The sequence below is a fragment of the Populus trichocarpa genome, chromosome 2 (genome assembly GCF_000002775.5).
Source record: "Populus trichocarpa isolate Nisqually-1 chromosome 2, P.trichocarpa_v4.1, whole genome shotgun sequence".
Taxonomy (NCBI): Eukaryota; Viridiplantae; Streptophyta; class Magnoliopsida; order Malpighiales; family Salicaceae; genus Populus; species Populus trichocarpa.
In genome coordinates this window covers 21,561,312-21,583,435 of record NC_037286.2, presented here as the reverse complement: position 1 = coordinate 21,583,435, position 22,124 = coordinate 21,561,312, and the positions used below count along the sequence as shown (strand labels likewise).

Below are 22,124 nucleotides of genomic sequence, written 5' to 3'. Positions count from 1 at the left end.
TAAAGAAAATTCTATCGATATTTTCATTTGTATTTATTAACTTTTAACAGTGTGATAAGCTCAATGAAAAGATTTATTATGTGGATAAACATGTATGAAGCTACTTAAAAAAAGAGTTCATAAATCAATACAAATAGAAACCACTTTGGTACCGAAAGCTTAGGAGTGCAAGAACAAACAAAATCTCTACAGTAGCACATACTATTTCTATAGACAAACTAGCACTAGTAATGGAGTTGTTCATGGTGGTATGTTTTATGATGCAGTAGAATTAATGAACCAACTAAGTCTTGAGTCAAGAGGTGTAAAGCCGCTCTATATGTGAATTTTCTTGCGAACAAAAAACAAGGCGTATGTCTGTTGTTGACATGGCACATCTCACTTTGATTCCCTTGTTTACGGGATATAGAGTTGATAACCTGTGATTGGATTAAAGAAACAAAAAACAAAAGAAGAAGAAGAAGAAGAAGAAGAAGAAGAAAGATAAGTAAGAAAGATAATGCTTTTGAGTGCGTGAAGCTGTCAAATACTAGCTGCAATGGGTGCCGTGAGCCAACAGTGTGTTTATGTAGCTAAGAACTAGACTTACTTTTATTTCTTTGATTTTCTTAGCACTGGCATCATCGTAATCGAAAGTTACAGGGTGCCATGACGTTTGCGCCTTTGTGACAGAGTGATTCCACATGGTAAAGGTCAGTGTTCTTCTTTCAAGTTCATCCTCAAGCCCATTCATCTTAATGCAAATCATAAAAAAGATAAACTGAATGCATATTGTAAAGATCATAATTAGACATGAACAAGACATGATGGCTGGCTGCTTACAGCTAGTAATGTCTGCACATAATGTTCGTCTGGAATACAGTTGCGATGCTGTTTAAAGATCCGCAGCAAGCTTTGCAAAGAATATTGTGCTAGGTCCTATGCATGCATGAACTGAGACAATCAATCGGTTATTTAAACAAGCAAAAACACCTTCATGTTTTTGTTTTCTTTTCTGATATGAAACTATAAATAGCGGTCACTTACAAGTATTTGATGAATCTCCTTTCGATCATCCACATCCTTGGGAGGCCATCGCTGGAAGAAGTTAAACATTACAATATGGATTGCTGATAGAAATCCCACGAGCAAAAAATGATATGGTAGCGTTCTTCATCATAGCTTTCTTCATAAGAATAAATAAAAAGCTTCCAGGCCCTTAATTATATATATATATATATATATATATATACATACCTTGCAAAATTCCTTGAATATAGGAAAAACAAAATAATCTTCAGCCACCATCTTTGCATGTCTTCTAACCAGAGTGATCCACTGCAATCAGTGCATTAATCAACTCCAATATTTGGTGATTAAATGTAATTAAGCATTTAAAAAGTATAGAATTAAGAACCTGAGATCCTTTTCGCCATTTGTCCCTTCGTATAACAGGTGACATCTTGGGACTATAACGATCTTCTTCAACGTCAATGAAGCTAGAAAAACATATATCAGAAACTCAACTCCAGTACTAACTCTGTGTTAGAAATTAAAACTACGTACCAAATATAAGAACAAATTAACAATTTTTACGTATCGGATGTTTTTTCAACACACCTGTCGACAAAGCTTTTTGAAGAAGACATTAAATAGCTATATAAATAGCTGAAGTTGTACAGAGGAACACAGCTGCAAAGCAAACAACTATGAAGTGAAAAGAAGTGACAAAGGTAAATGAGAAGCATGTTCTTGTTAAATTTATGTAAAATATGCACAAGAAATCCATTTCGAGTGCATCAAAATGCACCTGTCTGAAAGGAGAACAAATCTTTGATTGGCAGGATCATGGAGAGCTGCTAAAAGTAGTAGCTTCTCTGCTTCTATCATACTTGATTCTCCCCATATCACCTGCAGCAAAAATTTGTGTGATGCATAAATTCGAATCTACTTTTATTTGAAAATCCTAAGGAGGAAACATGATTGGAAATGAAACCAAATTAAATAATTAGTGAAAAAGAGTAAAAAAGAACAAGAAAACTGAGTGCAATAGATTGAATTGAATGAGTACCTGAATACTATAGTTTAGTTGCTGACCATAAAAAAATGCAGACCTTGTTGTTGTTTCATTGAAGACAAAACCAGGTGTGGAATGAATATAAATTGAGAATTTCGCTGCATCAACATTCTGAAATACTCATCAAAATTATTTCCAAAATTATACACTTCCATTTCATTCTTTTTATGAACACATGCAATTTCATTTTAATAAATATGTCCTTGATTTTTACACTGCCATCCATTTTTTTTCCTTTCGAACCATCATGATAAACAAGAGAGAAATACAAACCTTGAAGAAGGAATCCCACAGAAAATCAAGGGGGAGGTCACGCCGAGCAAGAAACAGAAAAGCAATTTTCGGTGTGCCTTCAAAATGATGATACCCTGAAGAGGGAGATGTATGAAAAGCAGGAGGATGTAGGGAAGGAAGCTTGACATGAGAGTGAAGCTTGAGATAAGCAAAAAGACCATACGACAAGAAACAGAGGGCAATCACCATCTTGAAGCCAAACCAAAGGAGATGGCGTGGCTTCGATGATTTCATTTTTTTCATCATGTCATGGCTTACGCTATGAAACTCCTTATACATTGTGTGAGTTTAGAGAAACAGATCGTAAAGAGATATATTAAAAGAGCGCTTTAAGTGTGAACTTTGAATAAGAGAGAGGAATATTTATTTAATAGCAAGAAAGTTGAAACTCCATGAAGACGAAGCAGAATTGTCAAGGAAGTTCATCTTCTAACGTTTTTCCCAGATTTATCTTGAACGAAACTATTAGAAAATTAATGGCAACAAATTATTACAAGGGAGCCGTTTGGCACACCTAAAACAAACCATAAAATGGGATTTCATTACTTCCTCATGACTCATGATCACAAAATAAAATAAAAAAAATAAAAAGATGGTGAGCATGTTATACATGATTCATATCCTAAATGTTTATCCCACCAAGATAAAGAAATGGGCTTATTAGGATTCTATTGTATAAAAAATGGAAATTAAAACATTAATATAATTAAAATAAACTATGAAAAAATAAGAAATTAATCTAAAAAAATTCTTGTGTATTCGAAACTCAAAATTCATTATCCCCCATTAAAAATATACGAGATTTTCTTACAAGTATATATACCGTGGGAAGTTGAGAAGTTGACATTAACTGTGGGACACCAAAGCTTTTAAAATAGAGAGACCCTAAGCTGGCGAAGTGGATTTTTGATCTTAAACCACATATGCTCGCTCGGCTCAACCTGGCCTCGGCCCTTCAACCACAAGCCCCAAGTCCTTGGCTTGGGTTTAGATTCAGCTTGGCTGTAAAATAATTTTTGAACTTTTAAAACATTATTTTTTTCTAGTACATTTTGTTTAGTCATCCATGAATAAATAGTCTAAATACAGTCCATGAATAAATAATCTAAATAATAAGCTTTCAATTCCTAAAAAATTTTATTTTTTAAGTAAGAATATATAGTTTTCAAGGAAAAAATTGTTAGGTTTTTATCTATTTATGGTGAGTAATTAAGACAAAATAAAGGGAATTAATTATGTTAATTGCTAGAATTAATTCTATAATAGTTTGGATTCAAAAAATTCGTATAAAATGAGATTGAAGGGGAGATGTTTTGTATACTTTGTATCAACTTATTTTCTATCCTTACTATTTTCCTAGCTTTTTTTTGTCTCTAGTTTTTCTTAGTTTTTATATTTTTATTTTTTTTTGTTCTAGAGCTTAAATTCTAGGGCTGTTGCAGGTCTTCGGCTCAGCTTAGCAAGATATGAGCTTGGGCTTGAAACTTAATCCTAACTAGTTCTTGGGTCTATGTTTCAGCATGAATTTGCTGTAAAATAATTTTTTGTTCATAAAATATTGTTTTTGCTAGTTTATTTTGAGTTGGGGGTTGCTATAAAAGATTTTTTGTCTATAAAAAATTAATTTTTACTAATCCATTTTATTTTACCACGTAATGAATGAACAATTTGATTAGTGATTTTCTATTTTAAAAACAAAATTATCTTTTAAGTAAAAAGTAAAAAACTATCAGAGTTTTTATCTGTTTATGATGAGTAATTAAGATTAGACGATAAAAAATTAATTTTAGTAATTACTAAAATTAATTCTCTACCAGTTCTAGTTAAAAAAAAAATTAAGGAGATTCTTTGTACTTTTCTCTATAGTTTTTTCAACTTCTTTTACCTCTAGTTATGGTTAGTTTTTGCTTCTTTTAATTTCTTTTGTTCTAGAGCTTAGCTCTAGTTCTTTGTAAAGAGGTAGATTTTAAAAAATAATACATCATTTAAAAGTTAAATTGTTGAAATCCTACAAGATTATTTGCGCGAGGTAGCTAGCTTTCTAGTCTCAAGGACAAAATGTTTAATCCTTGACAATAAAATATTTCTTATACTAATTTTAGTATAATGGTTTTTTTTGTATTTATTAGTATATATGTTAAGATCTTTGTTTATACAAGCACAAACTTAAATATTCTATTATTATATGTTTGGCATTCATATTAGTATTTTGTTTCAACTTTACTAAAAATTTGTCTGCCTTGTCTTGTAATATTGCATGCGAACAAAACTAAACAATTGCAACCTCTATAATATCACCAGTAGTTTCTGCCAGTTGCTTGGTTCAAAATCCAAGTCAGAAACAATCGAAGAAGCATTTAAGTTGGACCATGCAGGAACCTTTTGGCTCAGCTTTTTCTTCAGGTGATGTCCAGAATGGCTCTGTTGTTACGCAAGCAGATGTGCTTGCAGAGGAAAGCACTTCCCTGTTCGCCAGTATGCTCTAGAGAAAAGCAGAACTATTATCAGTAGACTGTCACTAACCTGCCTTATTGCGACGCAAATAAATCACCAGGTCGCCATGGAATCTAGCAGATAAATGTGCTGAAAAGCTCAACGCAGAGATGTCAGTTTCATTCTGGAAGCATTGTTTATATTCATGAACGTACTTTTACATATATTACAAAATCCATAAAATTCCAATAATACAGGCATCACTCCCAACAACTGCATCTGTTTTCCCAACAACTGGAACTACAATATACAACAGCTCTTCCACTCTTCTTTGTTGGAATTGCTGCGGGACGCTGAATAATAAATGATGGAAACACAATCTGCTAATTAGTATTTCTCATCAGGTAGCCTACAATGAATCCCAGGATAGCTCCGGCTACAACCTGTCCAGAACAGTAAGTTGGTTATCTGCACCTGAACGTCAAAGTCAATACAAATTGACAAACTTCTACCCGAATTGGTATTACTCTAGCTATTTGACCCCCTGCGGGTCAGTTGTTTTTTTCTTATAAAAAAAAATTGTATTCAAAGCAAAATTTTGAATAGTAGGTCTATAGTAAAATGAGAGGGTGACCAATGGCATGTGCACAATGAAAAAAGCCATGCCTTTTAGGTTTTTATTTATTAACTAGGCCCATGCTTTGTTGCGGGTTGTACCAAAATGTTTTTGAATGTAAAAAAAAATGTGCAAATGATAGCCAAAATAATTGAAGAAATCAAGGAAAAGAATTAAGATGACTTGGGTTTAGAAAAATAATTAAAGGAAAAAACCGTGAGAGAATTACTATTATAATCCATAGTTAACTTACCCGTGCTCCGTGATGGGTCAAATCAAAAATTATTTTTTATTGTAAAAAAAAAAAAAAGTATTTACAGGCACTATTACTGTTTTGATAAACTTAAGTAAACTGGGTTAGAGTTGACTTTTATATCACCCAATCAACTTAATAAAAACTTGATTTGACTTAAAAATTCAAGGCAATTGCATTTTAACATTTTTTGAACTGTCTTCAACTTTCAAGAAAGTTATCTTCCCTCAGCACTTAATGATAATGTATACGCCAAAACTTGGCTATCTCTTTATCAATAAAGCCTTCAAATAACAAAATTTGGTTTATAGACAGTTCTATCTACTTTCTGTCCTTGGGATACAAGGAAAACGCTCTTACTATATTTATGACCTTGCTTAAGTCTCCATCTCTCAATTCTCCTTTTCTTTCTCCTATATTTATTGTTCTTAATCTTGCTATTATAAGGCATTTCATATTCTTTTTTTTTTTCCAGACATTTCCAACTTACTTTGTCTAAAGTGTGAATAAAGAGGTACAGCGACAAGCCTTGCAATACCTAGTCAACTACAACAAGCATCTCATCCGGGTGATAATCATTTGACCGTGGATTGAGAGAGTTTGAATTGCAGAATACATGAACCTCGAAAGGGAAAATGCAAGCACAAAAGAGAGAACTTGCTTGTTGAAACAAAATGCAGTAATCATGCAACAAACCTGAAGGTGAGTATGCCCAAGTAATTCACGCAGAGGTCTAACACTGGATAACGGGTGTTCTGGAGGAAACTCACAGACAATTTGGTTCAGCAACTGTAATAGGCACAAAAACACAACCATGTAAAGCAATACAAGCAAGAAGACACCTATGAATGTGTCAAAATTCACTTGCAAGTTGCAATATTAGAAGCAAACAAAAAATGCAGTCTAAGTTTACACATTTGTGTCAGGATGACTTACTTCAGCTTGCCGACCAGCATGAAGTCTGACCCCTGAAGCATCATACATCACCTGCAGAAAATATAAAAGTCAATCATGCCCACACAAAAAAAGTAGCAGCTCCTAGCAATATATTTGGGTGAATCAAACTTCATGATTAAAGAGAGATTAACAGAAAACAAAGAACACAAATGGCATTACAGCCCTATGAATTCTATAGTTAGTGTGAAATCATCCAGATCAAAAGCTGAATAACGCAGTTTAGATCATAAACTTTAGGTTTCTTGATGCAGCCCAGCTAAACCAGCTTTTAAGGCTGCCCAGTAACAATCCACTAAAACCTAGATATTAGAATAGGAAATTATATATGGAATCTTGCTACATATTTTGGCCTATAGCATCTTGGGATTGCAAAACTCTCTTGATTAAGAGAATTGAGAAGGGAAATCAACAAATATCTTCACATGGAGAGTTAGCAGTGTCTATCAATGAACTTTCCACCGCCTCCAATCAATTATTCTTAGGATCTTCCATTACATCATTTCAGTCGCATATTGACCACTTCTTGAATACCTGAGACTACTTCCTCACATACCATTTTCATATTCCTTTGGTTCAAACAAGGAGACATACTAATCTAACCCTAGATTTTATATCAAAGGAGACTCCAGGTCAAGAAATAAAATTTCAACCAAGTAATTCCTTACAGAGCCAAGATTTTTTTACCCTCCTTTTTGGTTGGAAGCTATTGAAGTAAGTCATCATGGCAGCAACAATAAAATAAGTTTATAGCATTTTACGTCAGTAGTGCCAACTATAAACCTTTTAGCAAAACATACAATATAGTTTGATCCCTGAATGAAGCACAAAACAAGTTAAAGTAGAAATGCATCCATTTCATCACCAAATATGCATTTCAAGCATGAAGAAAAGGCATAAATTCGTTTCACACCACTAAAATTTCCTATAAACCTCCAAAACGTTACGACTTTTTTACTGAAAATTTTACTAAAGCTTCAAACTAACCCACCGGAGTGATTCTAATTCAAATCAGTACAAAGAGGGAAAAAAAAAAGCATTTTAAACTAATCAAGTTCTGAAGAAGGTTGAACGACAATGTCGGTAAAATTTATCCAAAACAGCAAGCAATCAGCCCACACCACCACAGCGGGAATAGGTATAATACAAGCGAGCAAACACCAAGGGGTGAAAAAAAAGAGACTCACAACACAGGCCAAGACAACAACAATGGCAAAAGCAGGCGATCCCGTCCCTTCTTGCAAACCTATAGCCACTGCTAGAGCTGTGACAGTTGCAGAATGTGAAGATGGCATTCCACCAGAATCAAGCATTCTTTTAGAATCCCATCTCTTTTCTTTAAACCTGAGCATCTAGGACAAAAATATTGAAAATTTGAGCTACATGATAGAATCTTAAACTCAAAAAATTAATTACAGCCATAAGACAAAGTCATATTTATACAAGTTCATATCCTTTTATCTCTGCCGTTGCAGAAATGGATGGTACAATCCCTACGATGGGTGGCATGGAGAGAAAAATAAAACCCACTTAAAAGGAGAGAGATATTGAATAGGGAAATCTTTATATTAAAAAATTTTGATCCTTTAATCTTCAATAAAACAAAATAGCTTGAAAAAAATCAAATGAAATTGAGATGGGTCCTTTTGATAAAAAGAAAAGAAGGCGAGGGGAAAGAGAATGACCAGGTGGTGAAGAGCTTGAGGAATTGAGCGAGAGCGAAGGAGAGCAAGGCAGAGAGGAGAGGAAGGTTGTACAGTAGCATTGCGGACGATGATGAAGAAGAAGACGCCGTCGTCGTTTGAGGCCCAGCTCTTCCTCCAACCTCCATTCTTTGCCTAGTGTTTTTTATTCAATTATTTAGACGATCCTTCCCGAAAGCCTGTCTTTCTATCTCTTCGTATTTGCAGAATCCTCCTCCTTTCTCTCTCTAGACTTGGGGAGGAAGGGAAGGATGAGAAATGGGGATGAAATCATGAAAGAGGGGGGAAGAAGAAGGTTGGTAGTTGATACGAGAGACTGGACGGTTTTTTTTTATTATTTTATTATTTTATTTTCTGTTTAGGACAAGGAAAGAAAGAGAGAATATTAATTTGTTGGCATGTCAGGCTAAATCCACCTAATAGAAAATTATAATAATTGGTTTGGTCAAATTTATAGCTAATTTTATGATTATTTTTTCATTAAATTAATTTGATTGTAACTTTAACTTTCTTTGACTATATATTAAAAAGATTACACAGTACAAACATCTCATCTTCTCATATTTTTCTCCGCCGTCTCCACTCCTTATAGCCATTTTTTTCTTTTCAAGTCTTCAAAATTTTTTGTTTTATATTTTTGCACTTCCAACATTCAACTTTATTTCCTTTCAATTTCATCCCTCTTAGTTATGTTAAAATGATTTTATGTATAGGGATTTGTTTCTATTTGCATGTTATTGAATATTTAATATATAATAGAAATCATAGTTTGATTCTATGTAATATAATTTTAGATTATAATTAACCAAAAACTTGAAAGAACAATGACCAAATAAAAAAATAAAAGACAAGGAAAACTTTAATTTAGCCCCTAAAGTTTCAAATTATATATAGTTGATCCCTATTATTTTAGGTTTTTATGTTTGAGTTCGAATTTTTATTTTTATGTCTGTTTTGGTCCCTCGATGTTGAGAAAAAAAAGAAGTCATTAAAACTAGGAAAAGAGAGATAAAGTATTTGACCGGCTACAAAACATATCAAACTTGGTGTCAATGAGTTTGTTTTAAAGATGAGAGTTCAATAAAGATAGTTTTTTCCTTTAATATGCTGGAAAAAGTAAATCGAGACCTGCGATTTTTTTATTTGATTTAATTTTATATTTTTAAATGGATTAGAGAGTGTTTTAGGGTCAAAAATATTTTTATTGAGGTTTATAAGGTGTTTTTTTTTTTGTCAACCAAGTTGAAAAAAATGAATTTTTGAGGTCCAAAAACTCAGACCTTGATTTTTTTATCATAATAATAGTAATAATAATAAAAACTAAATCAAATATATGGGCCTAACCTTTTTATTTTAGGTCAGGTGCATAGAATTGATTTTTTTTTAATTTAAATCTTAATTAATACTCTCTCTCTCATTTTTTTTTTTATAAACTGTTTAGTTTAGTTTTTTTTTAATGATTAATTTTGTGAATTGTTTCTATAATTTCATAATACTTCAAAAAAAAATTATAATTTATCTTTAAACTTTTTTCTCTTAAATTTTAGTTAAATAAGTTTTATTTGCACGATACATTTATAAAAATAAAATCAAATGTATTTAGCGACCAAAATTAACTTCTAAGAAACATTTTTTAAAGAAAAATTTTAAAATAAAAAGAATAGTTGGAGTAAAATATTTGTATATGCATCTATCTTTTACTTCTTAAAAGGAAGATCAACTTTTCGCTTTAGTCTTTCATTAACGTTAACAATAATTTTTTATTTGTTAATTAATATATTTTTCAATTTATTCTATTAAGTGTAGATGTCATCTTTCTATTTCTCAATTAAAAAAAATAATATCAAAAAATACATTCATAACATCGAAACATTCTTATTTTGCATTAAAAATTAAGTTGGAAATTGACACAGATAAAAAACAACCCAAGAAATATCGCAAGAATAGACAACACAAAATTATATCGAATAAGGTCAACACACAAAAACTATAGTCAAAATTTTATTACTGAATATTTCTTTCCAAATAGTCTACCTTTCAAAGAAATTTACAACTCCTTAAATAAATTTAAAAATAACCTAAACAACTACAAAACCAAAAAATAAAGGAAAAGTAATAAAAATCATAAACAAACTAGGAAAAATAAAATTATTATACGTAATATTTAATTTTCTAAAGTAAATAGAACAAAATAAAAATAAATAAAAAAACAAATAACTTTCCTAAAAATCCTCATGTATTAGTCTTTCGAAGTTAGAAATAACTCATTCTCAAGTTCAAATTATTGTTGTCTTGATCTCGTAGATGTCCAATCAAGAGTTTCCAACCTTTTACATGCTCAATCTTTGTTGTCCAAAAATTTCACATATAAAAAGATAATTAGACAAATGAGCCTATTTGTTTAGTTTATTATCATGCAAATATATAAAAGCATGATAATCATGCAATTATTACAGAAGCTAGTATCCTTACTATGCAAATATATAAAATTGCAAAAATATAAGGAGAAAAATCCTAGCATGCAAACTAAACAGGTATTGAAATTACACGTAAACAAAATTAGTTAGAGTACTTACTTCTTGAAGTTCTTAGAATATATCCAATATGAAATTTTATTGTTGTTAAGAATTAATCATTTGTCTTTAAGGCTTTATTGCTACTCACTTGGTGTAAAAAACTTTATTTAATAAGCTTCCAAGGATCCCAACAACTCCTTCTTGTTTAGGTGCACTCTTAACAAGGTCCAATGAACTTAAATGAATAATATTCAATACCTCTATATAAAAACCAAACATAAGCCCTAGAATATGAAGAATGAATAGAAAAACTAGACTTAGAAAAAACAACAACAAAGAGAGAAAAGAATTCAAGAATTTCATTCATCCATTCCCACTCATTCAAAACACTTATTTATAGGACTTGAAAACCAAAACATTAATACTAATAATTCATGAATGTTTATTAACTATGATCAATGTTCATAGTTCATGAATTTCTTATAATTCTTGAATATTCATATTTATGAAATAATTCATGAATGTTTAAATTCATGAAACATATTCATCAATATTCATAAAAACAAAAATCATGAATATTCATAGTTCATGAATTACTCATAATTCATGAAACAATTCATGGATTTTAAATTCATGAAATATACTCATGAATATTCATCAAAAAAATTCATGAATGTTCATTGTTCATGAATTAATCATAATTTATGAGTATTTATAATTCATAAAACAATTCATGAAAGTTAATAGTTCATGAATTTATTGATATCACTTAATTGATATATTGGTTCATGTACAAGATATTTTAGAGACTTAAAAGAAATTATTAATCAAACAGGGACTTAAAAGCAAAATATTTTATCGTTAACCAACTTAAGTCCAAACTCATGAGTCCATAAGTTCATAGCTCAATCTACAAACTATTTTGGATTTGAAAATTTTGCTATTCAAAGGTTCATTGAGAACAATTTCTTATTCACCTTTAAATGGTTTTTTTAAAACATGTTAATATTCCATGTAAAAATAGTCATGTTAGATCATAAAATTCAACATGTTTTTAACATTAAATGTGAGTGGATGTCGCCTTAAAAGACCCTTTATGTGTTTTATAAACCAATTCTAGTAGTTTTTTGTTAGAAACATCATATCAATCACACATATCCTCCCTAACAACATAACAAATCTTAGCATTGGCAAAAGATTTGGAAATCTGCTTCACAACTTTTATATGAAGTGTAAAAACATAAACTTTAACCCTATCAATTACAAAATTCTCCTAAAAGCATATGAGGTATAATCATTTGTAACGTGTTTCATCAAAAATACCTCTGGAACCATAACTAACTTGGTTCCATTCTCATGGACATCATAAATAAAAGATTTTGCATCTAAATCTTTTCCTTCAACATCATCCTCATCGAATTTTGGTGTTGATTCCAATCGGCAAAGAAACTAGAATTATCAAAATTTTCAGTTTCAAAATCATATTCTTCCTGATCAAGAAGTTGCTTCCTCTACTAATATTTTTAAAATGGGTTCTCAAAATTAGTCATGGATCCATGATTACTCTTCTCATGATCCTTTAGCCTCCTTACCTTTACCAACTGACGAGTTAGTTTTGCAATCTGTTTCCACGTGTCTTTTATCATCAGTCCTGAACACCTCTTTTCAATTTTGTAATCTATATATACATGTCTTTTATCACTAGTTCTTGAACATCTTTGTTTCAAAATTAAAAATAAATTTATTTTGTTAACTTCAAGAAAATGATATGGATTTACATATAAAAAAAGTAGAGTATGTAGAATTGAAGATGACAAATTGGGCTTAATTACTAAAGTTAACATGATAGTGAATTAATTTTTTTCTTTGTATATTTAAAATATTATTCATTCATATTTTTTATGAGACTAAATGAGGAAGTATGGTTATGACATTTTCACTATAGACATCTTAATTTGAGCAGATTAAGAATTCCACATCAAAAAAATATGACGACATGCATTTCTAAAATTTCAACTCCTTCTCAGGATTGTGAAGAATTTGTTATTAGTAAACATTGGAGCTTGTTCATTCCAATATTTATGGGCCAATAACTCCATTTTCTATTAGAGATAAAAGATATATAATCACCTTTTTTATATATAATTATAGTAAAGAAATTTAGGTTTATTTTTGCAAGAAAAATCTAAAGCTTTTGAAGCTTTTTAAGAGGTATAAAGCACTTGTTAAGAATGAAGCTAGCCAACCAATAAAAGTTTTTTGAACATATCGTGGTGGAGAGTATAGCTCACAAGAATTTGCAAATTCTTGTCAAACCTGTGAAATCAAGAGGCAACTTACCGTAGTCAATACTCTGTAACAAAACGGTGTTTATCAAAGGAAGAATCACACTATTATGGATATGATGCAAAGTCTTTTAACAAAGAGTGGTCTACCAAAATCTTATTGGTTTTAAGTAGTAAATTGGAGCATTCATGTTTTGAATAGAAGTTTCAGACTTATCGTTCAAGATAAGACACTAGAGGAAGCTTAGAGTGGACGAAGATCGATGATTGATCATCTTAGAATTTTTGGGTGCATTGCCCATATTCCAGATCAAAAGAGGAAAAAGCTTGATGACAAGAGAGAAAATGCATTTTTCTTGCTATTAGTGATTATTCAAAAGCTTATAAACTATATAATCCTAACACCAATAAAATTATTATTAGTCGTAATGTTATTTTTTAGCAATAATGGCGTTAAACAAAATATTCTAGTGAATTTAGATGGTGAAAATAATGAAAAAAAGAAAAAGCCTATGGATAGAGCACCACAACGAGTAAATGATCAAAGCACACTACCACACTTAATAATCAAATGTCATAACAAGTTAGAAAAAGGCCTACGTGATTGAGTAATAATAGATTAATCCACTTACTCATTTCACTCTATTATCAGAATATGATCCTATAACTTTGGAAGATATTGTTAAAGAAACAAAGTGATAAAATGCTATGAATAATAAAATTGATGTCATTAAGAAAAACAATACTTGGGAGTTGATATAGCTTCCAAAAGAACAAAAGATCATTGGTGTAAACTCGGTGTATAAGACAAAATTAAAAAAAACGATGAAGTTGATAAATATAAAACATGCTTGGTAGCTCAAAGGTTACAAACAAAAATACAACAAGAGTACAAAGAAGTTTTTGCTCCAATTGTTAGGCATGAAACAATAAGATTGTTTATTGCTTTGATAGCTCAAAATTCATGTCTATTTTGGATGTAAAACTATCATTTCTACATGAAGATCCAAGATAGAGATTAGCCCTCATTGTTAAGCTAAGTGTTTAAAAACTTTAATTTAAAATATGAATTGTTAAATATTAATTAAGATTTTAGTGTAAATAGAAATCCTCGATAAAAAAAGATTTACGACTAGTTAATTACAATATTTATTAAATTATGATAGTTAGAGGTGTAATCTCATATAGATTATTTAATGTGTATGTGTATGTAGAATTAAGAGTGTTGAATAGGAAACTGAGTGTACTTTAGTGTTTTCAACTATTGCTCAACAAATATTCCTACTAGGAACTATAAGCAAAATTATGACAAATGCATGAACAAATTATTCTGCTCAACCTTTGAGCTGTTTCCATCAAACTAAAGCCAACCTAATATAAACCAGACGCAGAAACAAAAATTTTCTCAACATCTCTCTCTCTAGTTGTTCCTATTTCCCAGTTGTGTTCTTCTGCACGGCTCACTCTCTCTTCTTAGCCTACTATCCCATGTACAATCTCTTCTGAGCTCAGCCAGCTTAATTTTCCAAGGACTCGCATTTACACACGAGTTTCAAAGTAGTGGATAATCCTGAGCTTCAGGCTGGGAGGATGCAGCCGAGCCATGCTTACTTGGCAATGGTGTATTCCTTCGAGACTGGCGCTTTGTTGGGACCAGATCAGGTTCTTTCTCAAACTCTTCAGGCGCTTCATCGCTGTCACTATCGTCTTCGCCTTTAAAAACTGGGTGGATGTAAGCGTTTTGAAGGAAGCTTTTCAAGTTCAGGTTGGGCTCTTTGGCGCGTTCCAATGTATCTTTCATCATTGCTTCCTGCAAAACAATGGGAATGGCAGAAAAGGTGAAGATGAGATTATTCAAGCCGGGGAAATTAACACCAAACGATGACGATATAAGAACACTGAAATAAAGATGGTAAATGCTCACACAGAGCATTAAAGCATTATATTATGATAAAAGGAATTTGAACAGGCAAAACAAAACATGCCAAGAGAATTTTTGAGATTTATACAACAGAAACTGGTTGTATTATTCTGTTTCAGGAAATCTGGAAAAGAGAAAAAGGAAAAACAAAAGAGAGAAGATGAACCAAGCATGCTATATTACCTGCAATGGATATCTAACAAAAGCAGGTTCATAACGGCCTTTGCAGAACAAATGGAACCATATTGTCAATACTGGGAGTGTAATGAGCAACGGTGTTGACTGAGCCGCTTCTTTTGTGCTTAACAATCCCATTAGCAGCAGCTGTGAGACAATTACTGCTACTATGATGCGTCCATGGACATCAGGCCAGAATGCTGCAGCACTCTCATACTCCTGATTGTAAACATTTATAATCTACAATTTCATGCAGCAATCTATTTTCAGTGAGGATCCCCGCAATCCAATAATGTAGTGCTTGTAATGCATACTGCAGAAACATAACACATGCATAACTGTAGTTTGAATGACAACTCTGGATGTGATTCAGGTTTTTACCTGATGACGATACACAACAAATGCGAGGGCAAAGAATACTATAATGAAAGGAAGTAAGATGGGCGACACCACAGCATAAACGAGGCCAAGTAAGAAATAAAGTTGTATTTGTGGTTCCCCTGTGTTGAAACCAAGAGTTCCTGGATCCATCGCCTCTTCCATGTCCTTTTCGGTCTTCACCATGAAAAACATTTTCAGGTGATAGATTATCAAGGGTTTCAATCTTAAAATCTCCCCAGCAACTCCAGCCCACCCATCAACCATGATGTAAGTTATGAAGAAAGTTGCTTTCATAGGTATGGATACTCCGATTGTCTTTGGTATTCTGCAAACATTGGATTAAAGTGTTGAGTAAAAATAAAACTCATAGGTAATTATGGACTGATTGAACTGCGAGAAATGTATGAAGCAAACGTTTTAAGATAATTAGACTCGGAGCGTCTACTAAAAGCTCATCACATACACTTCAGAAGGTCCAATTTCTACTAACACAACATGGGATTGCATAAAATCCCCTTGCATGCATGGCTAAAACAACCAAACACAAAACAAACAGCAGAACTAAAAATTTAAAGTGAAAAAGGCAGTGAATCAAGCTTTATAAGTGATCTTTTCTAACTCCTGGAGCTAATGCACAAAGCACACACAAACAGATGTCGAGCTGCATCGAAAGAACAATTTCGAGTGCTGCATAGGCTAATATATTGGAAACAATGACAATATGAGAACAACATACTCAGTTGCAGACTGGTGGATAAAATTATCCAGTTGTTGAAATGCAGTTCCGGTGATTATGCTTCCGAGAAATACATTAATGAACTGGAAGATATAATATCTAGCCGCAGATCTCCTCTCTAGGCCTGATATGCTAATGAATCCCTCAAATTTAGACATTAGCATCAATATGGAGGGTAGAAAAATAAGAAATATCTTCAAAGCAATTCCAGGAAGGAAACCTTGAATGAATGACTTTATCACTTTCCTGCATGAAATAATTAAATGTCATGCATCTGTGAAACAAACAAATGATGAACACAGGTATATCTAATAAGAATAAGGTCAAACCTGAGAAGAAGATACTCACATTTCAATTATAGGTTTCAGGAACGGGAGTGCTTTCTCAATTCCTTCAATGTTTGCAAGGGACTGTACAAATGCAATGGGAACCATAAAGAAGAAAGTAAGGAAGAAAAATGTGACAGCGATAACGAGCCTTCTTAGTGCCAGTGAAACAAATGGAATTGCGAGGTTGTCCCAGTATACATCACGGGGTTCAGGAGCCCACTCAGTCAACCACATAGCTGGATTTCTGGATTGTTGTGTTTGTGCACAAACAGCAGCTCCCCATCGAGTTTTGAAGGAAACAAATGCTGCTGGCATGATTGCCTTGGCATTGTTCACAATCTCATCTCTCTCCAAGGAGATCTAGCCATTATTAATTTTGAAAGAACATATGGTTAATTGCTTGCATTAATATTGACTACCTCAACTAAGTTCATATTATCAACATGAAGTTAATTGTGAAGTACCACTTACTTTTCTAGACAGTTTCTCAATCTCAGATGTATAGTGATCAATTGCATCCACCCTAGTCCCGAAAAGGCCAAGAAAACCAGTCTGCTCAATGAAAAATAAATTTGGCACAACCTGTTAGTGATTAGAATCTGAATAACATTTTCTTATACTTTGTCCTGTGAATTGAGTGTAGAAGCACTACATCTGGAAAGGCATAAAAACCAGGTAAAAAAACCAAAAACTGGTGACTTCAATAGGATGTCATCAGCAATGATTACCTTGAGGGAGGGCATTCTGGATTTGTTTCTTGAATATTTGATTTGATAATAGTCAAGCCAGTTCTTCATCTTTTTCTTCTCGTTGACTAGGTGAGAAAGTTGATTAGCATTGTAGACAACCTGCAAGAAAATGTTAAAAACAAGAGAAAAGAATCATAACATGATTTACCTACCCAGAACAGCTTTTTGGGCCAAAATAGGTGACAGAAGAGATTGAAGCTATTTCATGAAAATGTTTTTCCCGTTTGTTATCAAATAAAAGATCAAACCTGGTAAGTGAGATAATCATTAGGATGGTTGACTAGGAAAAAGTGCTCCACGAGTTCACTAACCGATTCATCAGCATCTGGTGGCACATTTCTAACCAGTACCTGTACCAAAGTACATTACTTCACCAATGAGGAACTGGAAGAAAAGGTTACTAAGAGTGCTCAAAGGAGATCATTAATTTATTTTTTCTGGAAGAATATGCATCCATGTGTCAAATCAAAGCATGGTTGCGGCATGCATCAAGCAGCATCTGATTGGCCCTGAAGATGTTCTCAGTCCTATATATCTTTAATTGATGGTAAACATCCAACCTTGTTTCATACCACCTTCTTGATTAGTACTGTAGTGCTTTAAAGAAATAGCATTAGCAGAACTGCTCTTACTGTAAATTGATCAGGACGTCGTTTTTCTGATGCAAGAAAATGCAACCTCATTTTAGCCACTATCTCATACTCTTTTTTTAGCACATAGCATGTCCAAAAGGTAGAGGCATAGGCCATCACCAAATGGGTCCAGAATCTGCAACCAAAATTTTACGTTTAGAATTCAAACCTACTCTGCGAGCAAGAAATTCTATTGAAGAAACAAATACAGTACATTTCATTATTGAAAGGAAAAGGCTATTAAGTGAAAAATTGGCCTAGTTCTCATATATATTGCAGACAGTTCGCAATTGGAACTGTTCAACATTAGACTAAAAATATTTTCAAAACTTGATTTAAAAGCAGAAAAGATAACAAAACGAATTGGCAAGAGGTGTTGCATACCTGTTTGATCCTGTGGGTATATTTGAAATAGAGAGCTTATCTAAATCACTGTAAGTCAAATTAGAACGCTCCAAAGTGCTATTTGTCCAGTTCACTGGCACCAGGATAGTGAAGGCCAGGAATGCAATAGGAACAAAAATCTTAAGCCTGCATTTAAGAGGAAATAAAAGGGAAGAGTGAGTCTTTGAGAATAAAGGTTATACAAGTCAATAATATGTGAAAGGGTGGACTAACAGTTTGTGATTGGGGCAGCATCATTCATAAAATCAGAGTAAACCTACCAAACCTCCTAGGAGCACTCTGGCTTTGACTGATGAACAGTGAAAAATGAGTATATGTGAACATTTTCAAGGTTAGGTGAAGTGACTCGAGAGAGACATTTCAAGACATCAAAATACCAATTTCAATCGAAATTAGACCACGTATCCATCACAAGCAAATCACACAAAACGCACAACAAAAATTGAATAAAATAACTAGCAGATCATACCCTATCAGGTAAATCCTCAAGTAAACAGCAGAGTCCAATCCAGCATGGTCAATGAGCTCAGGTTCCGGCATATGTAATGCCGCAGGCATCCAGTTGAGAAACCTCACATATGACCTGAAGTCCAAATTGACAACCTTGCCAACAAAGGCACCAGTGCCGAAAGGACTGCTCCTTAACCCCTTGATATACCATTTGGGAAAGTAGACCCTATCATTGACTGGTTGAATCCGGAGAATTGCAAATGCGAAGAAGAAAGCAAACGCAGTGAGAATGTTAATAGCTGCTGCTACTCCTATATCACTCAGTGTCGCCATATGTTTTCTGTCTATCTATCTATCCACTTTACGTGAAACAGCCAATAATTTATCTTCCGATCCCTGCATAAAAGGACAACCTTTTTAGTGTTCAAATTCATTGCAGCAAATCAATGTACAAATTAAAATCGGAGTAAAAGGGAGGAAACAAGGTCTTCAGTCACATGAAAATCAAGCCACCGACAATTATCTGGAATCTCAAAGTCAAGGGGCTTACAAAGTCTTGAATTTTCAAAATTTTCATCCCCCATATGCCAGACAATAGCAAACACTAACACGAAATTTCCAGTAAAAACTCCCATCTCTCTTTCTTTCATCCCTACTTAATTTCTCAGCAACCAAACACACACCTAAAATTAAATATATAAAAAATCACACTGCAGTACAGAAGCTTACCAGCAGAACCGTAAAGAAATCAAAGCAAAATAGTGTATGTTTCTAAGGATCCAAACTTGTGGTTGGTTACCTTTGAAACACTGCAGCGCTGTGGAAACGAGAAAACGTTCGCGTTTGAGTGAGCAATGCAAGAGGGAAACAGAAGAAACGTACGTACTTTACAAAGTCTTGAACCAGTAATAGTATTATCGGTTCCTTCTCTCTCCCAGTTTTGTGTATATCATCATCTGGTTGCCTACCTGTCTTGATCGTCCAAAAAGCTAATGTAAGAGTATTATTACTGTCATTGCACTTTCTTCTCCTTCTCTTTTCGTTTTCCTTGTATATATATATATGGAAGAAACAGACGCGCGCCCAATGTCTGTGTCTGTGTGAGAGATAGTATAAGAGAGTGGGAGGAACAGAGGAGGAGGTGTCTTGTCTTAACTCTTTTTGACGTTACAAAATACAAAGAGTGTCGTCTAGGGTAATTTTCTACTGCCTTTTTCTTTCTTTTTTTGAAGGAGGAACAGGATGGGGAAAGTGGGGGTGGCACTGCCGTTGCCGACGCGGCTTTTGGAGGTTAGGTGATTAAAGATTAGGCAGGTGATAGCGATGGATCTATAACGGCTACTCCTTCCTAGCCATGCCATGGTATGTTTGTTTTTCAAAGTTAATGATAAATTATCCATTAATTAAATTGATATCGAAATTATTTACTGGTATTTATGGTTTTGAATACGTTATAGCATATAGTGCCTTTGTTGTTTTTATGTTAATGGACCGTTGAGTTTACTCATTTTAATTATTTCTTTTTTTAAAAAAATCATTTTTACTAGTCAAATTTAAATATCTTACAAGAAAAATATTATAACAACAGTATAAAGTAAAAAATAAACTCACCAATCACTAATTCAATTAATCATTAAAAAGAAGTGTGGTAATAATTATTATTTTTATTTTTTAAAATTTATTTTTTACTTCATCAAAACTATCTAAAAATATAAAAAATAATTTTAAATAAACAAAAATTTATTTACACCGCAATAAGATGAAAAAACCCAATTCTACAATAACTTCATTACACCACAGGGATAAAATCATAATTAATTCTTTTTTTTTCTCTGTCCGTAATTTGAAAAAGGTGAGAAATAGAAAGAAAATTGGTAGGTAAAGAGTCAAAATGATATAATATATTTTCTTTTCTTTAATCGTGAGGTCACATCACATGCCAAGACAAGACAATTCAAATCATGTTTTAAACGACCTTTCAAGTTTCAAACCTAAATTTGCGGGCATTCATGATAAATTATATTTTTGTGACCTCCGATGTTTAAAACCTAGTAATTTGATGTTTTATTAAAATGCATTACCCAACAAATTCTAAGTTTCGATAATAATTATTTTTTAAATTATATTTTACTTAAAAATATATTAAAATAATATTTTTTTATTTTTTAAATTTTATTTTTAACATTAACATATCAAAATGATAAAAAAATATTAAAAAATTTAATTTAAAATAAAAAAAATTAAAATTTTTAAAAATTCCGATTTAAACTCTGTCAAAGTGTTTTTTTTTTACAAGATTTTACTTGCTTGGTTCTATCCTAAGAATAACTTTTTTTTTCCGGTTACCAATTTATGAAAATAATAATAAATTTATATGTCGGTGGTGTAAACGTTATGGAAACAATATCAAATTCATACTCTAATTTGGTATGGAATATCTACGTTATTGCTAGAATCTTTTATTTACCTATTCTTTTCCTTGATTTAGTATTTTTATTTGTATGATATTGTTGCATTTTCACTTCTATTCTCTTAATTTAATTAAAGACATTATCTATCATTAAAAAAAAAAACCGTTTTCCTCGTCTAAAAGATGTAATTTTTCTATAAACATGGGTTTAAGATTCTCAAGAATTACTAAAATGTTCGAATAAATTGTTCAAGAAATCTTTCATGGAATGTCAGTGTAATTAAGCCATATTATTATGGAACCTTTGACTGCATACAGAATAATTCCTTCCGGTAAGGCGAGTTCTTCACCAGAAAATAACGCTTCTTGAAGACTAGAACCCATTGATGATGGTGTTTCTTGAAATGCTAGAGATACTGGTTCTTAGCTCCTAGCAATTTGGTTTAGGAACCGGGAGTGGTTAATTCGACTAATTTCACAAGTTCTGAAGTTAACAATCATGTAAATTTTCAATGATACTAAGCCATGGGACTCGAACTCGTGATTATTGAGAAACAAATTTAAAATCTAATCAGTTAAACTATCTCTCGTGATTTTTTTTCTTCCATTGATGGATGATGGGTCTTATGGGATTTTGATTTCCAATTTTGCCTGAAAAAAACTCTTGAAAAAATTAAATTGCTTTGCCCAGAGAAGGAGAAAAAGGTTTGATATTATGTGGATCTCTTGTGTCAAGTTGTAAGGAAATAGCTTTGTAATCATATCTATAGTGTTTCCTTTGATAACATATAAATGATTGTATAACCATTGTTTTGTAAAGCAGC

At 32.4% G+C, this 22,124-nt stretch overlaps 3 protein-coding genes across 6 annotated transcripts; all 3 read right to left on the bottom strand.

The window, feature by feature from the left end:
- LOC18109381 (glycosyltransferase BC10) lies at positions 1 to 2,988 on the bottom strand. Of its 2 annotated transcripts, XM_024594115.2 has the most exons (10): positions 2,330 to 2,936; positions 2,051 to 2,167; positions 1,790 to 1,890; positions 1,600 to 1,671; positions 1,397 to 1,478; positions 1,237 to 1,317; positions 1,027 to 1,077; positions 823 to 918; positions 590 to 733; positions 1 to 419 (listed from the first exon to the last, which is right to left on the bottom strand). In XM_024594115.2, exons 1-10 carry the CDS (start codon positions 2,627 to 2,629, stop codon positions 225 to 227), a joined length of 1,239 nt encoding a protein of 412 aa, XP_024449883.2. In that variant the 5' UTR covers positions 2,630 to 2,936; the 3' UTR covers positions 1 to 224. The 2 variants fall into 2 exon arrangements, 1 of the variants encoding a protein (XP_024449883.2); XR_002980015.2 differs by lacking the exon at positions 1 to 419 and having other exon boundaries at positions 717 to 733; positions 823 to 933; positions 2,330 to 2,988.
- Positions 2,989 to 4,960: 1,972 nt separating this feature from the next.
- On the bottom strand, positions 4,961 to 8,653 carry LOC7489889 (uncharacterized). 2 transcript variants are annotated; one of them, XM_002301577.4, is made up of 5 exons: positions 8,292 to 8,653; positions 7,794 to 7,950; positions 6,589 to 6,639; positions 6,349 to 6,441; positions 4,961 to 5,226 (listed from the first exon to the last, which is right to left on the bottom strand). In XM_002301577.4, exons 1-5 carry the CDS (start codon positions 8,435 to 8,437, stop codon positions 5,167 to 5,169), a joined length of 507 nt encoding a protein of 168 aa, XP_002301613.2. In that variant the 5' UTR covers positions 8,438 to 8,653; the 3' UTR covers positions 4,961 to 5,166. The 2 variants fall into 2 exon arrangements, with proteins under 2 accessions (XP_002301613.2, XP_024450398.1); XM_024594630.2 differs by having other exon boundaries at positions 7,794 to 7,958; positions 8,292 to 8,433.
- Positions 8,654 to 14,335: 5,682 nt separating this feature from the next.
- Positions 14,336 to 20,154, bottom strand: LOC7489888 (CSC1-like protein At3g21620). 2 transcript variants are annotated; one of them, XM_024594632.2, is made up of 12 exons: positions 19,690 to 20,154; positions 18,910 to 19,286; positions 18,420 to 18,566; positions 18,036 to 18,171; positions 17,652 to 17,753; positions 17,383 to 17,502; positions 17,126 to 17,206; positions 16,674 to 17,014; positions 16,326 to 16,571; positions 15,590 to 15,914; positions 15,215 to 15,448; positions 14,336 to 14,920 (listed from the first exon to the last, which is right to left on the bottom strand). In XM_024594632.2, exons 2-12 carry the CDS (start codon positions 19,221 to 19,223, stop codon positions 14,663 to 14,665), a joined length of 2,304 nt encoding a protein of 767 aa, XP_024450400.2. In that variant the 5' UTR covers positions 19,224 to 19,286; positions 19,690 to 20,154; the 3' UTR covers positions 14,336 to 14,662. The 2 variants fall into 2 exon arrangements, with proteins under 2 accessions (XP_024450400.2, XP_024450401.2); XM_024594633.2 differs by lacking the exon at positions 19,690 to 20,154 and adding an exon at positions 19,620 to 19,643.
- Positions 20,155 to 22,124: the final 1,970 nt, after the last annotated feature.